The sequence below is a fragment of the Moschus berezovskii genome, chromosome 12, assembly GCF_049115385.1.
Source record: "Moschus berezovskii isolate FMDL1 chromosome 12, NW_MosBer_1.0, whole genome shotgun sequence".
Classification (NCBI taxonomy): domain Eukaryota; kingdom Metazoa; phylum Chordata; class Mammalia; order Artiodactyla; family Moschidae; genus Moschus; species Moschus berezovskii.
In genome coordinates this window covers 60,862,278-60,878,073 of record NC_142471.1, presented here as the reverse complement: position 1 = coordinate 60,878,073, position 15,796 = coordinate 60,862,278, and the positions used below count along the sequence as shown (strand labels likewise).

The following is a 15,796-nucleotide window of genomic DNA, read 5'->3' as shown; positions in this document are numbered from 1 at the left end:
AAGATAACATGGGATGCATACTGACACGGTCAAACAAAAAACAAATCTGGACTTAGTTGGGAGAAACTTTTATTCAAAAAACTTTTGCCAGGCAGGAAAGGGACTATTGTGATAGGGAAGGACTGGGTCTTGTTTTCATAGAGGGGCATGAACAGGGCTGCTGCTGCTGCTGCTGCTAAGTCACTTCAGTCGTGTCCGACTCTGTGTGACCCCATAGATGGAAGCCCACCAGGCTCCCCCATCCCTGGGATTCTCCAGGCAAGAACACTGGAGTGGGTTGCCATTTCCTTCTCCAATGTGTGAAAGTGAAAAGTGAAAGTGAAGTCGCTCAGTTGTGTCCGACCCTTAGCTAGAAAGAAGCAAATGTGGGAAACTGGGGTGGAAGGGTGGTGTGATCAGACATTAGATCAGAGAAAATGTTATGCTGAAGCCAGTCTGGTCTCTACGTGCTGCCTCAGACTGAGGGCGGGCCAAAGCTCAGGGGCTTGGAGGAAGGGAAGACACTGAACCGAAGTTTGGTTAACAAGCATCTTGATCCAATTGATCCGTGGGGATGAGCAGTTCAACTCATCATTTATGAGACAAAGAATGGGAATTTGGAGGGTCTGTGTGTAGCTTTGTCATAGGTTAAACAGGGGGCATCTAAGCCTTATCTAAGTCACGTGGGAAAGAGTGGTTCTTTGCAGCAAGCTGTTTTCCACATCACAAAAACTGGGGAATTCCTTTAACTGGCATTGCTTCCCAGGAGCAAAGGGCTCAGGCAAAATTCAGCATCATCCCTAAGCACTGGGGTGTGAGTTCCACGTGCTCAGTCTGGGTGACGCCTGGGGCTCCTCAGTCGATGTATATGTTTCTGCCCTGGGATGCATAGATCATCCCGTGGTGTGACTAGGCTGTGAGCCTCCTTTCCAAAGTGTTCCGAAGGCTTTTGATGTCTTTTCTGAAGGAGTGTCCATGCATGACTTACCAAGAGCCTGTTTTATTACCAAGAGATTCCTGCAAGACAGACTCAGAACCTCTGCTTCCAAACTACTCCCTCCAAAATGCAGTCCTCAGGTGTATGGATTAGTCCTTGGAAATCTGCATCCCATGGGCTGCATTCAACTCACAGAAGAGCTTTGGTCCAAAGTGTGTTTGCTTTGATTTTTAAACATGAATTAGATGCCAGTGTTAAAACTCAGAATACTGAATCTAAAAATTCAGCTTGCTAACTTCTGTAGAAAAATGGATTGCTCTAGCAATTCTGGCCTACATTTCTATTTTATGCTTCCTATACTACTGAAAAAATTCTTGACAATAAACTGTGCCATTGAGAAAGTTCTGTTTATGGATCCCAGTATTACTTTGAGTGGTGCCGTCTATGGGGTCACACAGAGTTGGACATGACTGAGGTGACTTAGCAGCAGCAGCAACTCTTTATTTGGCCCAAGTAAGGAGGGCTTCCCTGGTGGCTCAGAGGTTAAAGCGTCTGCCTCCGATGGGGGAGACCCGGGTTCAATCCCTGGGTCGGGAAGATCCCCTGGAGAAGGAAACGGTAACCCACTCCAGTATTCTTGCCTGGAGAATCCCATGGACGGACAAGCCTGGTAGGCTACAGTCCACGGGGTCGCAAAGAGTCAGACACGACTGAGCGACGGAACGGAACGAAGGAGAGGCCAGAGCCTCCCCCCCATCTCCTGTTTACCACTGTTTCTCAGAACCTATTCAGTCATTTAGGTTATCTCTCTGTCTATAAGTATTTCCATTTCCTACAACCAATTATCACCTTCAGTACCAGGAGAGCTAAAAGTAAAAGGGGTTTTTACTTTCAGAAAATATGTTAATTAAGGCATTATTTAGGAAAATTGCTTACTATTTACATCCAGTTACCTGACCACATAATAATGATAGTGTGTATCCTTAAATACATAACAGACCTACTGTCCTGGATGTTTCATTTGATTATACAACATGCTCTGTATACATTTAACTTGTGTTCATGAATTGTGAAATCATGTAATATGTATTCTTATGAAACCCTGTACATATGTACTTAAATATAACTTTCTCCTGGTAATCTAGCTCATCAATTTAATGTTTAGGCCAGCCAAAGGAACTTACAAGGGTAGAGGTTTTCTTTCCCTCTCTATAGCCTCAGTGAGTGGGGGAATTATGTTTCCCATGATTGTAGGCCCAGTCAGCCCTTGAAGAAGGATCGAGAGTTACAGCAGCCATCAACTTTCATTATTATAATGAGTCTCCCCACTTCGCAATTTCCTGAATAAGACCTGAAATCTTGATACCAACAGATATTATATGACAAAACATAAATGCATCAGTTTTCCAGTGACATTAATATTCCTGGTCTCTACTTCTCATCTCATTGACTTGGTAAATGTCTCCCTATCTCTTAATCAGAAGGCTCCTTATCCACCACTACCTCGGAGAGGGGTTTTATAGACATCCTGTCTCTGTTCTTGCCTCCTGGGAGCAGGCCTAAAAATGACAATCAATTCATTTGGCTGAGCGGTCTGTTGCTGTCTCTCCACTCTGCTTCCCATTGTCCATCCAGCCACAGTATTCGTGCTCTGGTTGCCTCTTCCAGGCACTTTCACAAGTGAGTGGCTGACCTTTGACTGTATTTCAAAAGGTAAGTAAGTATTAGATTGGGTCTCAGTTCATGGGCTGAGCTGTACGTCAGAGGTTGCAGAGTTGCCTTCTGCCAGATCCTGGCTTATAAATGTACAGGAAATACAGCTGACTGTGCCAAGTGTTCAAGGCCTGGGCACTCTCAGTCCTTTGGGTGCTGACTCGAGTCTTTCTCAGCACTTACAGAGCCCCCTGTCTGTCTCCATCTCTGTGCCTACAGGAAATTCATCTCTGACTACGCAAGCATTTATGTGGTGTGAATTCTGAGACCCCAGGAAATCCCATCTATCTACTCCCCAGCCTGTTCTGCCATGCCTGAAATCATTTTAATTGCCAAAATTTCCATTGATCAATTAAAGCTTTACAAACCTCTAAGAACAGTTAAATTTTGTAAATATAAACTTTTTATTGAAGCATAACTTGCAAACGTAAAAGTACACAAGTCACAGGTAGAAATTAACCACTCATGCAGTGAATGCCAGGGTCAAGAAACAGAATATTAATATTCCCATTTCCCCAAAAGCCCCCTCCCACTACTGCCTTGTGCCTGCTTCCAGTCACCTCCTGTATGCCCACCAGGGGAATCGTTATCCTAACTTGGAGCAGACAGATTACTTTTGGTCTTATTTTTTATATGAATAGGATTGTGTGATGTGTATTCTTTTGCAAACACAAAGCTTCTTTTGTTCAGCATCAGTGATGAGACTCATCTGTGCTGCTGCATATAGGTGTCATTTACTTGTTTTTATTGCTGTATAGTATTCCAAGATGGGAATAAGTTGCAATTTATTTAATTATTCTAGTCCTGCTGACTGTTTGGGTTGCTTACAGGTTTTTACTTATAAATAGTGCTGCTGCTGCCGCTACTGCTAAATCGCATCAGTCGTGTCCAACTCTGTGCGACCCCATAGACGGCAGCCCAACAGGCTCCCCCGTCCCTGGGATTCTCCAGGCAAGAACACTGGAGTGGGTTGCCATTGCCTTCTCCAATGCATGAAAGTGAAGGTGAAGTCCCTCAGTCGTGTCCGACTCTCAGCGACCCCATGGACTGCAGCCCACCAGGCTCCTCCGTCCATGGGATTCTCCAGGCAAGAGTACGGGAGTGGGTTGCCATTGCCTTCTCCATAAATAGTGCTAGTGCTTTCTAAGTCAGGTGCTTTGATGAATATATACACACTTTTCTGTTGAAAGTACATGAGGAGTGGAACATATGAGACATAGGACATATATATTTGGCATTAGTAGGTACTATCAAACATAGTTTCCAAGGTGATTGTGCCAATTTACGTTGCCACAACAGCATACAATTATTATAGTCATACCATATCTCCATCAGTACTAGATCTGTTTTCTCCAGTTAGTTCTTCTCTTAGGTGTGTGATGGTGTACACTGTGTTCTTAGTTTTCATTTCTGTGATAACTAGTGAGAACGAGGACTTCATTTTATATGCATTGGCAATTCAGACATCTTGAACTGTCTGTTCAAGCCTTTAGCTAGCTTTTCTATTTTTTTTTCCTTATTTTTAAAGTTCTTCATATAATCTGACAGTTTGTCTACTGCAGTATATTCTCCCACTCTGTGACTTAACTTTTCACTTTTTAATAAAGTGTTTTAAATGAATAGAAGCAAGTACTTTATTTTTGTACTTTGTGGTTAGCCCTTTGTATATCTCATGTAAGAAAATTTCTCCTGCCCTAAGGAAGAGATCCTGGACTATCATGAAAAGGTTTTCCTATGTTATTTTTGAAGGTGACTAATAAGTGTGGTGTGAATCAAGTTAGAAATGAGGGGTTTTTTTTAACCATAATATTAAATTTGCTCATAACTATTTACTAAGAAGTTCATACTTAAACCTATGCCATTAATCATGATATTATATAAATGTGGATCTGTTTCTAGGCCATACTAAAGAAGCAGTTAATTGTTAAATCACAAGAATTTCCTCAGGAACTTCCCTGGTGGTCCAGTGGTTAAGACTACATGCTTCCAATGCAGGGGGTGCGGATTTGATCGCTGGCTTTCCTGATAGTTCAGTTGGTAAAGAATACAATTGCAATGTGGGAGACCTGGGTTTGATCCCTGGGTTGGGAAGATCCCCTGGAGAAGGGAACGGCTACCCCTTCCAGTATTCTGGCCTGGAGAATTCCATGGACTGTATAGTCCATGGGGTCGCAAAGAGTCGGACATGACTGAGCGACTTTCACTCCACTTCAGGGAACTAAGATCCCACATGCAGCCAATAAGTTAAAAAAAAAAATTCCTGAATAAATGCTACTTTCCTCAAGTAAAGCATTTATTATATTCTTACTATGAAGCATGCATCATTCTAGGCATTTTAGCTGCATTGTTTTGTTTCAAACCTCATAACCCACTATGAGATAGGTAGTACTGTTATTTCCATTTTATAGGTGAGGAAATTAAGACTTAATTAAAAACTTGCCCAAGATTTCCTGGGCCTCCGTGGTGGACCAGTGGTAAAAGAATCTGCCTGCCAATGCAGGAGATGCATATTTGATCCTTGAGTCGGGAAGATCCCCTGGAGAAGGAAATGGAAACCCACTCCAGTATTCTTGCCTGGGAAACATGAATATAGGAGCCTGGAGGGCTACAGTCCATGTGGTCACAAAAGAGTCGGACACGACTGAGCAATTAAACAACAGCAATGACCAAGATTTCCTAGCTAGTAACAGAAACCTGACTTGATTGTGGGTCTGGCTGACTTTGAAGTGGAGTTCTTTACTATACTGTTTCTCAAAGCAATATTCCCCCCACCCCACCCCGCCATCAGGCATCGGGAGTGGCAGGGAATAAGGGTGTATGTATAGGGGAGAAGAGTGATGGAGTGGAATGGGAACCAACTTCCCTCACCCCCACCACATACCTATTGTAGTATTTTTTGCTTTGAGTTATACAACATTGGTGTCGATATAAATTTTCATATTCATTAAAACAGCAAATTTTATAGATTGGAAACCATAGGTTCATACCATTTACCAGGCACTTCATATTGATAGACTATTTTGTTGTTATTTTTCTATATATTCTTTCTTTGTTACTAGTCATCCTTGGAGAGTAAGGAGTGACTTTTACATATTTGTAACCCTGATGACTAGGACAGTACTCTGTCCAAAGCAGACACCTGATAAATATTTGTTGTTCTTTTAGTTGTTGAGTTGTAATTGCTAACTTGAGATTTCCTGATCAGGTAGGTTGTCTCTCCAGTATTAATTGATTTTAGTTCAGTTTATGTGATCTATCCCTAACATACATTTTCTATTTTCTCTCTTTCAATAACTGCTGCCTCAAACAGATAAATACAAATCTTTGGCTGAATGATCTGGTAACAACAGATCTGAAATTCTTCAAATGTTAAAACCAGAAGCTATTTCTCATACAATTAGTGAGTTAAAAAAGAGAGAGAGAAAAAGTCAGAATTCGATAGAGAGAGAAAGACAGAGAAAAAACTGGGTCTTATAGAGAAATAAGTATTCCCAGTTCTAACCCCTCACCAGGCCCGTGGCTCTGAGTTTTGTGCTTCTATTTCTTAGGTGCAAAATGGGGCTAATAATACCACATGCAGCACAGGTTGTTGTAAGAGTAAAATGAAGCAACAGACCAAAAAATACTAAGAAGGGTAGAAAATGCTATTAAAGATCAAATATTGGTAGAAAGTAAATTGAAAACCAGGTGGTGCTAGTGGTAAAAAAAAAAAACCTAGTTGCCAATACAGGAGACATCAGAAATGTGGGCTCCATCCCAGGGTCTGGAAGATCTCCTGGAGGAGGGCATACAACCCATTCCAGCATTCTTGCCTGTAGAAGCCCATGGACAGAGGAGCCGGGGCGGGGTGGGGGGGTGCGGTGGCGCTGTGGAGGGCTACAGTTCATAAGGTTGTACAGAGACCAACATGACTGAAGCAACTTAGCAAGCACAAACAGGTGTGTTTGGTTTTATCAATAATAAATAAAAGAACTGAGTAGATATTCAGATATTTATTTAAAAAGAAACTTCTTGACAAAATCAATATAGTTTTTTAAATCATGAAGCTTCCTGCTGCTTTATTTTAAAATTTATTTTTAATCGGAGGATACTTGCTTTACAACGTTCTATTTATTGGTTTCTGCTGTACTGCTTTAAATACTTTAATAAACGTTTTATTGAAGTTTAATCCGATTGCATTTTGAAATTGAATTTACAATAATTTAACTTACATATTTTTTAAGATCGTATTCATTGCATTGGTAAAGTAGGATGAATCTGTAATTTACTGTCAGGGTTAGATGTGGCTTGAACGGATAGATATTGTTATCTACCATTTAGTTCAAAAGATGTAAAGTGGTGAGTGTTATGTGCTAAGGTTTTTGCTATAATGAGCCCCTCGTGAAGGTCAGTGGCATGCCAGTTCAGTTTTCAACAAATATCTAATTGACGCGCTTAATTTCCAAGGAACCGTGTTGGGTACCAAGGAGGAAGCAAAGATGAATAGCAAGAGCCGGAGCGGGGATAAGACTCGAACCCAGTAACTAAGCTGCAAAACAGAATGGGGCATCATAATTTAGAAAAGGGAAAACACAGGGAAGACACGACAGAGCTTAAAATGTTTCCCGTCTGCATTTTCTCTTTTCTTTCTTTTTAAAGTAACTATTCAGATCCCTTTTCACCTGTGCCAAGTCACTTGTCTGCAGAGAATTCGCGACCCTGTGAAATCGGCCCTACCCACTCTTTCTTCTTCCTTTCCTGGCATATTCGATGAGCTCCTCTGCCATCAGGACCACATTTGGAATGGCATCTACTGTGTGGGTGGTGAAGCGATGAAAAGCTATTTTTGTTCTAATTATGAGAACTGTTTTGGGGGGAGGGGTGGCGGAGGAGGCAGATCGGAGGCTGAGACGCTCAGCGAGGATGCTGAGAGGAGGCGTTACTAAGGTTACTAGAAAGAGGACGGCAAGTGATATTCAGGAAGAGTTTTTTCCGACAACGAAACAAATTTTCAAACAAGGGGCGTGGGCTTAGTATGAGCAGTGCCACGCGATATTAGATGCTGGGCTCCCGAGAGGGAAATGAAAGAAGGCCCAGGAGAAAAGAATTCTGCGACTTCGGGGAAGCCGGAAGCCTCTGCCTTCCCTCCTGGCCCTGTTCTTCCAGTGCCTGTGTTTCCCGGGGCTGTTCTAGCTGTAGCACAAGGTCTGCGCGCCCGGGTACGGTGTCATTTAAGTGAAACACGCAGCCGAGCCGAACCGGAAGCAGCGACCAGTCGGGACCCGTAGGGAGAGGCAGGGAGCGGCGGCGGCGGTGGCGCTAACTGTGGAAACTGTTGTGCAGAGGCTTCGCGGCAGGGGCGACGCGGCTGGTGCTGCAGCGGCTCGCTCAGGCCGTGGGTTGTCGCTGCAGACGTGGGCAAAAGAGGGAGGGACGACTCAGCGAGCGCACTTGGCAGAGCAGGGAGGAGGGGAAGGGGTGTGTGAGGCGAGCCTTGAGTGTATTTGGGGTCGGGGAGAAGGACCTCGAAACTTGTTCCTCATATGCTACTAGCTGATTGTTGTTGTTTTTCTTTAATGGCAGATTTTGGAAATACCCCGCGTCTCCCTTCTCGAATTTCTCTCGGTCCTTGTCAGTTGACTCTTAGCCTAAAGTGAGTGTGCTTTTTAATGCAGTGAATTCAGATGGGTGTGCGATGGATGAGAATAAAAGACGAGACGGGGTGCAAGGGTAGGAGGGTGTGGGAACGAGGTGATGACGGTAATAGTAATTAATAGGGTTTTACTGTACCTGACACTGTTCTAAAACTCTATATATGGCAGCTCATTTCTCGACTAGCCCTGTGAGACTGGTACTTTTACTAGCCTCACTTTATAGAGGAGGAAACAGGCTCCCAGAGGTTAAGGAGCATGCCCGAAGAAAGATATGAAAAGTGCAGAGACAGGTTTTGCGTTCTGGCAGGCTGACCCTCGAACTTCCCTCTAAGTTCCCGACAATATTTGTCCCCCATCAGGGTGTGAAGAAATGAAGACATAAGGAGTGAGAGGCTGGTATGGTTTGAATCTATGTGACAGAACAGCTGAAGCAAGTAGTTTACACGATAAAAGGTGTGTGAGATCCAGATGTGTCTTATATGTAAGCAAGAGTAAAGTGGAAACTGCCCTAAACCATCTCAACCTTGGCTAGGGCCTTCCTCTCTAGAGTTCTGTGGGACAGGGAAGAGAAATATACACCCATACACATAAGTTTGAAAATGGAATAATAAAGATCACACTCAAAGGATTTAAATATTGTTTGATGCAGCCACCTCATTTAGCAGACGAAGCCCGAAGAGATGAAGTAATTTATTCAAGGAAGCCAGGACTAGAAACATCTTTTTTGTTTTGAATCTCGTGCAGTGAAGTTTAGGAAGTTCTTTCCATTTTCTACTGTACTTGCTGTAGTGAATATTAGCATTTTTAAAATTTGACATATCATTTGATCTGGACTGTTTCCTCATATCTGTATGAATTGGTATTTATGACAAATAGTCAAATAATCCGTACCTCCCCTGTTAATTTACGTTCCAAATTCAATGTAATGCTGAAACCAGGAGCTGTTTCTAACATATCTGAGTGACAATTGAGATCTTTTAGTATTCCTAAGAATTTTTATTTAAAAATGAATAGAAACAAGAGAAAGTTGTCTAGAGCAAAGGACACGGTGGTTTACCTTGAAGAAACTAGGTTTAAAAGTAAAAGGAACTCATGAAAGAAGTTGGTGAATTTTTTTATCAATTGCTCATTTACTGTTCACAAATCCAGTAAGTCTAATGGAATGAAGTAATCAAAATGTTAGCATATTCCAGACAGGCAGTTTGTAATAGTTGAGATCATAGGCTTAAGAATCAAGTAGATCACCTTAGCCATGCCATATATTTCATCTATATAATTGATTTGCTTAACTTTGTCCTTGATTTCTTCATCTATAAAATGGAGGTTATAGTTCCTAACTTGCAGAATTAGAACCAGTGTTTGTAAAGAAACTAGTATAATGTCTGGAACAAAGTTGATGATAAATGCACAGCAGCTGTAAGTCTGAATCAAATAGAAGTAACTCATTGCTGAACCTTGTATGTAGTGACTTGGCAGCTTCTAGACATGGTTTTAAATGGAAAGCTAAAAGAGTAGCTTCCCTTGTTGGTATTAAGGTGAAAAATATTGATTCATTTTCTGAAGGGTAAGTCTGTTATTTCAAAGTGAATGAGATGGCTAGATAGCCCCTGATATACCTACCATAATCCTTTAAAGCTATTGTGGCTTTTAAGGATGACTTATATTTGAACTTTTCTGTTTCTAAAACTATGGATAACTTAGGTTCTAAGTAACTGACTGTACTTCTTTGTAGATGCATGGTCACGGAGGCTATGACTCTGATTTTAGTGATGATGAACACTGTGGAGAATCTAGCAAAAGGAAAAAAAGGTAAGTAATTTTTTATTGATCCATATTGCCAGTCCTTTCTAGATTGAGATGAGATATAAATAAATAATATTTAAAGTTTTTGGATTGTGTTTACATGTGAAGACAACAATGCTCCCTACTGAATGAAGTTTTGTTCATTAAACTATAATGAATTGACTCCAAAATTTGAGAACAATTGTGTGAAAGCTAAAATAATATTTATGTTGTGAAGGGATTTGTGGAAAGGGAAACAAAGGAAATCAGTTAAAGCTTTTACATTTCTCTACTGCATGTATTTTTCATTCAACTGTGAAGGACTCTACTTGTGACTGTCATAGCTAAGAAGGCGCTTGGTTGGTGGTCCCATTTTTAGTACTTGACTTCAAAATGAGGTTAGTGTGGAGGATGAGATTGTGATGCAGTGCGATCCTTAAGCTTCTGTGAATGACCAGACTTAAGTGGCCAGAAGAAGGAGTGCATGGAAGGTTTTATTGAATGAAAGGGATAAAAACTGGTAGCAGATAAAGCCTGAGCCTTAAAAGGAGGCTGTGTCTTAGTGGAGGAGGTGTGTTTAGGGGTATTGTGTTCCACTTTCAGTGCTTAATGGATAATAATTTTATCTGTTAACTTAGGAGTGGTTGACTGATTCATGTTAACCAAACTTAACAAAAATTGGTTTATTATTTCACACTCAAGCAATATATTAAGCAAGTAATTGGGACTGGACACTTTTGTTGGGTACTCAGTCTTCATGGATAACCAAAAGAATAGAAATAGTTGTGTAATAAATTATATTTTTATGTAATGAAAATGCTTTGCAGTTTCAAAATTTTTCATTGAGAAACATTGTTTCGTTAGAATAGAATTTGAGCAAATTAATTGGATAGTCTTGTGTACTCTAGGATTATACCTGTTTATCTAACTAGGGCTGAACACCTACAATGTATATCATCTATAATCAGCCCTTCTTTTTTCATGTTATCAATTATTGAAAGCTTTATTATCTCTACTTTGCAAACAAGGAAATTGTGGCACACAAAGATTTAAGTAATTTAAGATAGTAAATGACAGAGCCAAAATTTGAACCAAGGACCCTAGATAATATGGCACCAGAGCACATGCATTTGTTAGTCTCTTCTCCATTTTATAGGTATTAAATATTTAAAATATTAATTAAACTGTTAAAGAAGACATAAAATGTCTTATTAAAGATCAATGAATCTTTTTTTTTTTAAATATTTATTTATTTGGCTGCATCACGTCTTAGTGTCACATGGGATTTTCGTTGCAGAGCAGGTTTAGTTGCTCTGCAGCATGTGAGACCTTACTTCCCTGACCAGGGATCAAACCTGTGTCCCCTGCATTGCAAGGCAGATTCTTAACCACTGGGCCACTGGGCAAGTCCCCAATGAATCTTTAATAAGAGTTGAATTCTTTAAAACATGTTCCAATTAGGAAAATAATAAACAGGAAACACCTTTTGCAAAGAATGAACTCTTCTAATAATTTTTCTTCTTAACAAACCAGGACAGTTGAAGATGATTTACTACTCAAAAAGCCATTTCAGAAAGAAAAACATGGAAAGGTGGTTCATAAACAAGTTGCAGCAGAATTGCTGGATAGGTATGATACTTCAAATTAAATTACTTTTTTTTTTCTTTGTTTAAGATGTTGGTTGTTTGATTATATTAATTAAATACAGACATTTGAATTTATTTAAATTTTTCTTAACAGGGAAGAAGCAAGAAATAGAAGGTTTCATCTCATAGCTATGGATGCTGTATCCTTTTTATATTCCTAGATTTTATGACTAATACAGTTTTTAAAGTCTGCTGCTTTCCAGGTGGCTCAGATGGTAAAGAATCTGCCTGCAATGTAGGAGAGAGCTGGGTTTGATCGCTGGGTCAGGAAGATCCTCTGGAAAAGGAAATGGCTGCCCACTCCAGTATTCTTGCCTGGAGAATGTCTTGGACAGAGAAGCCTCTTGGGCTACCGCCCACAGGGTTGCAAAGAGTTGGACATGACTGAGCAGCTAATACTTTACTTATTCATAAAATCTTGTGAAGTTAGATGTAAATTTTATAAGATAAGTGTTTATTGATGTGGAATTTTGCCTTTTATACTTTTGAGTACAGTTCTCTTTTTACTAATATGTAAGAAAGATTTAGAAACCAAAAATCATAAAATATATTACTAATTTTCTATGAATAGGTTTACAAAGTCCATGAATTTGCATATATTTTTCCAACCTGTTTTTGCCAAGCTATCGATGTTTCTCTTTTTTATGCTATTATCTTTAGTCTCATCTTAACTCTTATTCTTTTCTGACCTGGTTCTTAGCTCTTTAAGTTTTTGTAAAACTGATATTTAATAATAGATCTGTTTGTGAACTATCTCAGGCCTGTTGTGGCTTCAAGTTTCAGGCATAACTTAGGGCTGTCTTTAAGCTATACCTTGTTTCCCTGTTATAGCCATGTCTTAGCTTAAACTTTTTGGTAAGACTGTGGGCTTAATTACACTAGCTGCTACCACTCGACATCCATATTACCTTTGGAAGTATTGGAGAATGAAAATATTTTGGGGTATTTATAAGTATGGTCAGGATAGAGAGAAGGAGACAGTGGCAATTAGATATACTTGCTATTCTGTAGATACCAATTTCACTTTATTTTTCCTGACTGTTTAAGTTATAGAAGTTCTTGTCACCAATTTATTTATTCCACTTATCTCCTAACCCAGTAAGTTAGCTTTCCCATGGATGTCAGCTGCCCCTTGTTCCTTTAACTTTCAACATCTGCTATGCCTTCTATTACACATCATTCAGTTGGAGGTGTTGGGGCATCTAGTTACTGTCTGATGGGATGAAAGTCCAGATCCCCTTTTCTGGAGTAGGTGGAGGTCAGGGCCATACATTTTCTGAAATGTTTGGCTAGACTAGAGTAGTTATTGCCTACAAATTATCTTGTTAGGCTTCCTCTCTCCTGGTTATTTTGTTAGAGGGAACAGTCTTTTGTTGGGATTTTTTTTTTTTTTTTTTGGTATTTCCATGTTGCCAGATTGTTTGCCTCCAAGTCTAGGGAACTCACTACCATGTCATACCATGAATCCTGAGGTTCTTAGCTGACCTGCCTTCTCTTTACCTTTCTCTTCTTATGTTTGTTTTATACATAATTTCCAAGGTATTTAGTTCTCAGTGAAAGGACTAGGAAGAAGTGCAGTTGACCCTTGAACAACACAGGGTTTGAACTGTGTGGGTCCACTTACATAAGGATTTTTGTTTTATTATGTTCCTTGTGTAAGGGTATTTATTTTACTGTGATACTAACAATCTGCGCTTAGTTGAATCTGCAAATGCAGAAGGCTAGCTGTATGTTATATGCAGATTTTGGACCTAGCAAAGGTAGGTACCTCTATCCATCTTGTTTAAGGGTTAACTGTACATCTTTGCTTCGTCTTCGTGGAAGCAGAGTCCCACCTACCACTTGTTCTTGTAAATAAAATTTTTTGGAACACAGCTATGTTCATCCATTTAGATGTTATCTGTGCTTACTTTCATGCTAAAATGGCAGAGCTGAGTAGTTTGACAGAGACCATATCGCCTGCATATTTTACTATTTACAGAAAAAGTTTGCTGACCCGAGTCCTGAATGATTTAGTGACTCGCCAGTGTCATGTGATCAGTTAGTGATAAACTGAGAACTAGAACCCAGACCTCTGGGTATCTGATTTTTCTTTTTTTCTTTTCTGAAGTGTTAATTGCTTTGTTGCACATTTTGCAATTATGTTTTGATTCACTATTCTATTAGAAGACATTGTGATCAATTAAATCACTTTAGTATAATAGGGTGTAAAAGAGAAAATGTTAGTCACTCAGTCACTCACTCACCCTATTCTTTTGTGACCCATGGACTGTAGCCTGCCAGGATCCTCTGTCCATGGAATTTCCCAGATAAGAATACTGGAATGAGTTGCCATTTCCTTCTCCAGGGGATCTTCCTGATCCACGGATGGAACCCACGTCTCCTGCAATACAGGTGGATTCTTTACTGCTCAGCTACTAGGGAAGCAAACATAACAGGATGTAGTCACAGACAGTATTATGTCAGTTCTGTCATGTGTGTATTCAGCTCTAGAGAGAATACCGTTGAGCTTTTAAAACGAAGTAAAATGCTCATATGTCTTGTTATATTGCCTTGAAAATAAACATGACTGTAGCTTATTGGATAGTAAAAGAGAGCATAACAAATAACATCTAATTTCTTATATTCTTTTTGAAAGCCTCAGGACTTAATATTATAAAAGTTATATCTTATATTTTGGACTCTTTATTGTTACCAAAATAGCTAAATTATATTTTATAATAATGGAAGTTAAATTCTACTCCTTGCCTTTAACTTTAGAAACTATAATTTATTTTTCATATCATCATGATTAAAATGAATGGTGGTGTGAAGCTGTATGCGGTTCAGCAATAGAATAGGAAACTGTCCTTCTCCCCAGAGTTATTGCCTGAAAACGTTTGAAGCAATATAAAGGGTATTCAATAGAAAGTGAAAGTCCCTCTACTCTAGTGTTCACTCTTAGCAGTTTAATATTTACCCTTTTAGATTTTTTTGTTTATAACCATCTATAGTATTTACATATTTTTAAAAAACTAAGTGGACTCATTATGCTTTCTCCCCCTACTCACTAATATGTCATTGACACAAAACTACTCTTGAGCAAATAAAATCCTTAATTTTTTGCATTTCAGTATCAAAGGCATACAAAGTTTGTAAATGACTATATTTTATATTATGGTGGCAAAAAAGAAGACTTCAGACGATTGGGGTAAGTGTCATGAAGTGTATTTTACAATGGGAGACGGGTATGAAGACTCGCAGCTACTGTGTCTTCTCATTTTCTCCTGCTTGCCATTCTGGTTTTGTTGTTATATCATCAGTGGCCTGTTACAATGAGCCAACCAGCTCATTGAGAACTAATTTCTCTGGCAACAGGCCTTGGGCCAGATCTGGCCTGCTGAGCCAGATCTGATCTGCCAGTAACAGCATATGTAAGGAATACTCATATGCCTGATTTTTAGTGGTTTTTGTTTTCCACAAGAATTTTTGAAATAATGAACTGTTTAAACCTCAGGTTTGGATTGCTTTTTAAAAGGTAAGGCAAACAAGAGACCTCATTCTAACATTTCTTACACATGAAATTCCTTCTTATATCTGAGGCTCTTCAATCAGAGCCTCTTAGTTTTGTGTGGATTTTACTCTCTTGGTTTAATGATTTTCTAAGTTGGTAAAGCCCTAAAAAACTCCATACTAGCTCATCTATCCCAAACTTTTCTCTCAATTTAGGCTATGTTCTCCAATAATCCCTTTTTCTACCCCTAAACTGCTGTCATCTTAAAAAATCATCTTCAGATCTCTTCCTTCTTTAGTCAGTCTTCCTAAGAAGCTGTAGTAAACTGAGGTGTGGAAAAGTTCTTCATACATTTTAAAAATTAGATCTCAATAGGATGGTGTTGCTGACTGATTTCAGATTTTGAAACTTAAATTTTCATTCATTTTCCTTGTCCATTTAGTGTTTATTCAGATTTCTCATTCTAGCTTTGGTAATTTACCACCCTTTGTATAATTGAACCAGCACTCGAAGTGGGTGGATCCCTTATCCATTCAAGTTGTTTGTATAGCAGCACATTTTTTGTAACTGCCTTTTGAAAATACTGAAATACTTTTAGTAAATATATACATAT

At 39.5% G+C, this 15,796-nt stretch overlaps 1 protein-coding gene across 4 annotated transcripts in view; it reads left to right on the top strand.

The window, feature by feature from the left end:
• Positions 1-7,859: 7,859 nt before the first annotated feature.
• The window catches only part of LOC129555533 (protein FRA10AC1), a 38,910-nt gene continuing 30,973 nt past the window's right edge, over positions 7,860-15,796 (top strand). The window contains exons 1-6 of one of the 4 annotated variants that reach the window (XM_055425060.2): positions 7,860-8,003; positions 8,192-8,261; positions 9,995-10,071; positions 11,578-11,673; positions 11,785-11,830; positions 14,804-14,880. In XM_055425060.2, coding sequence (XP_055281035.1) covers positions 9,995-10,071; positions 11,578-11,673; positions 11,785-11,830; positions 14,804-14,880 — 296 coding nt within the window. In that variant the 5' untranslated portion in view covers positions 7,860-8,003; positions 8,192-8,261. Of the gene's footprint in view, positions 8,087-8,191; positions 8,262-8,590; positions 8,716-9,994; positions 10,072-11,577; positions 11,674-11,784; positions 11,831-14,803; positions 14,881-15,796 lie in introns of those variants that run through there. The other 3 variants (XM_055425064.2, XM_055425059.2, XM_055425063.2) reach the window with 3 other exon arrangements.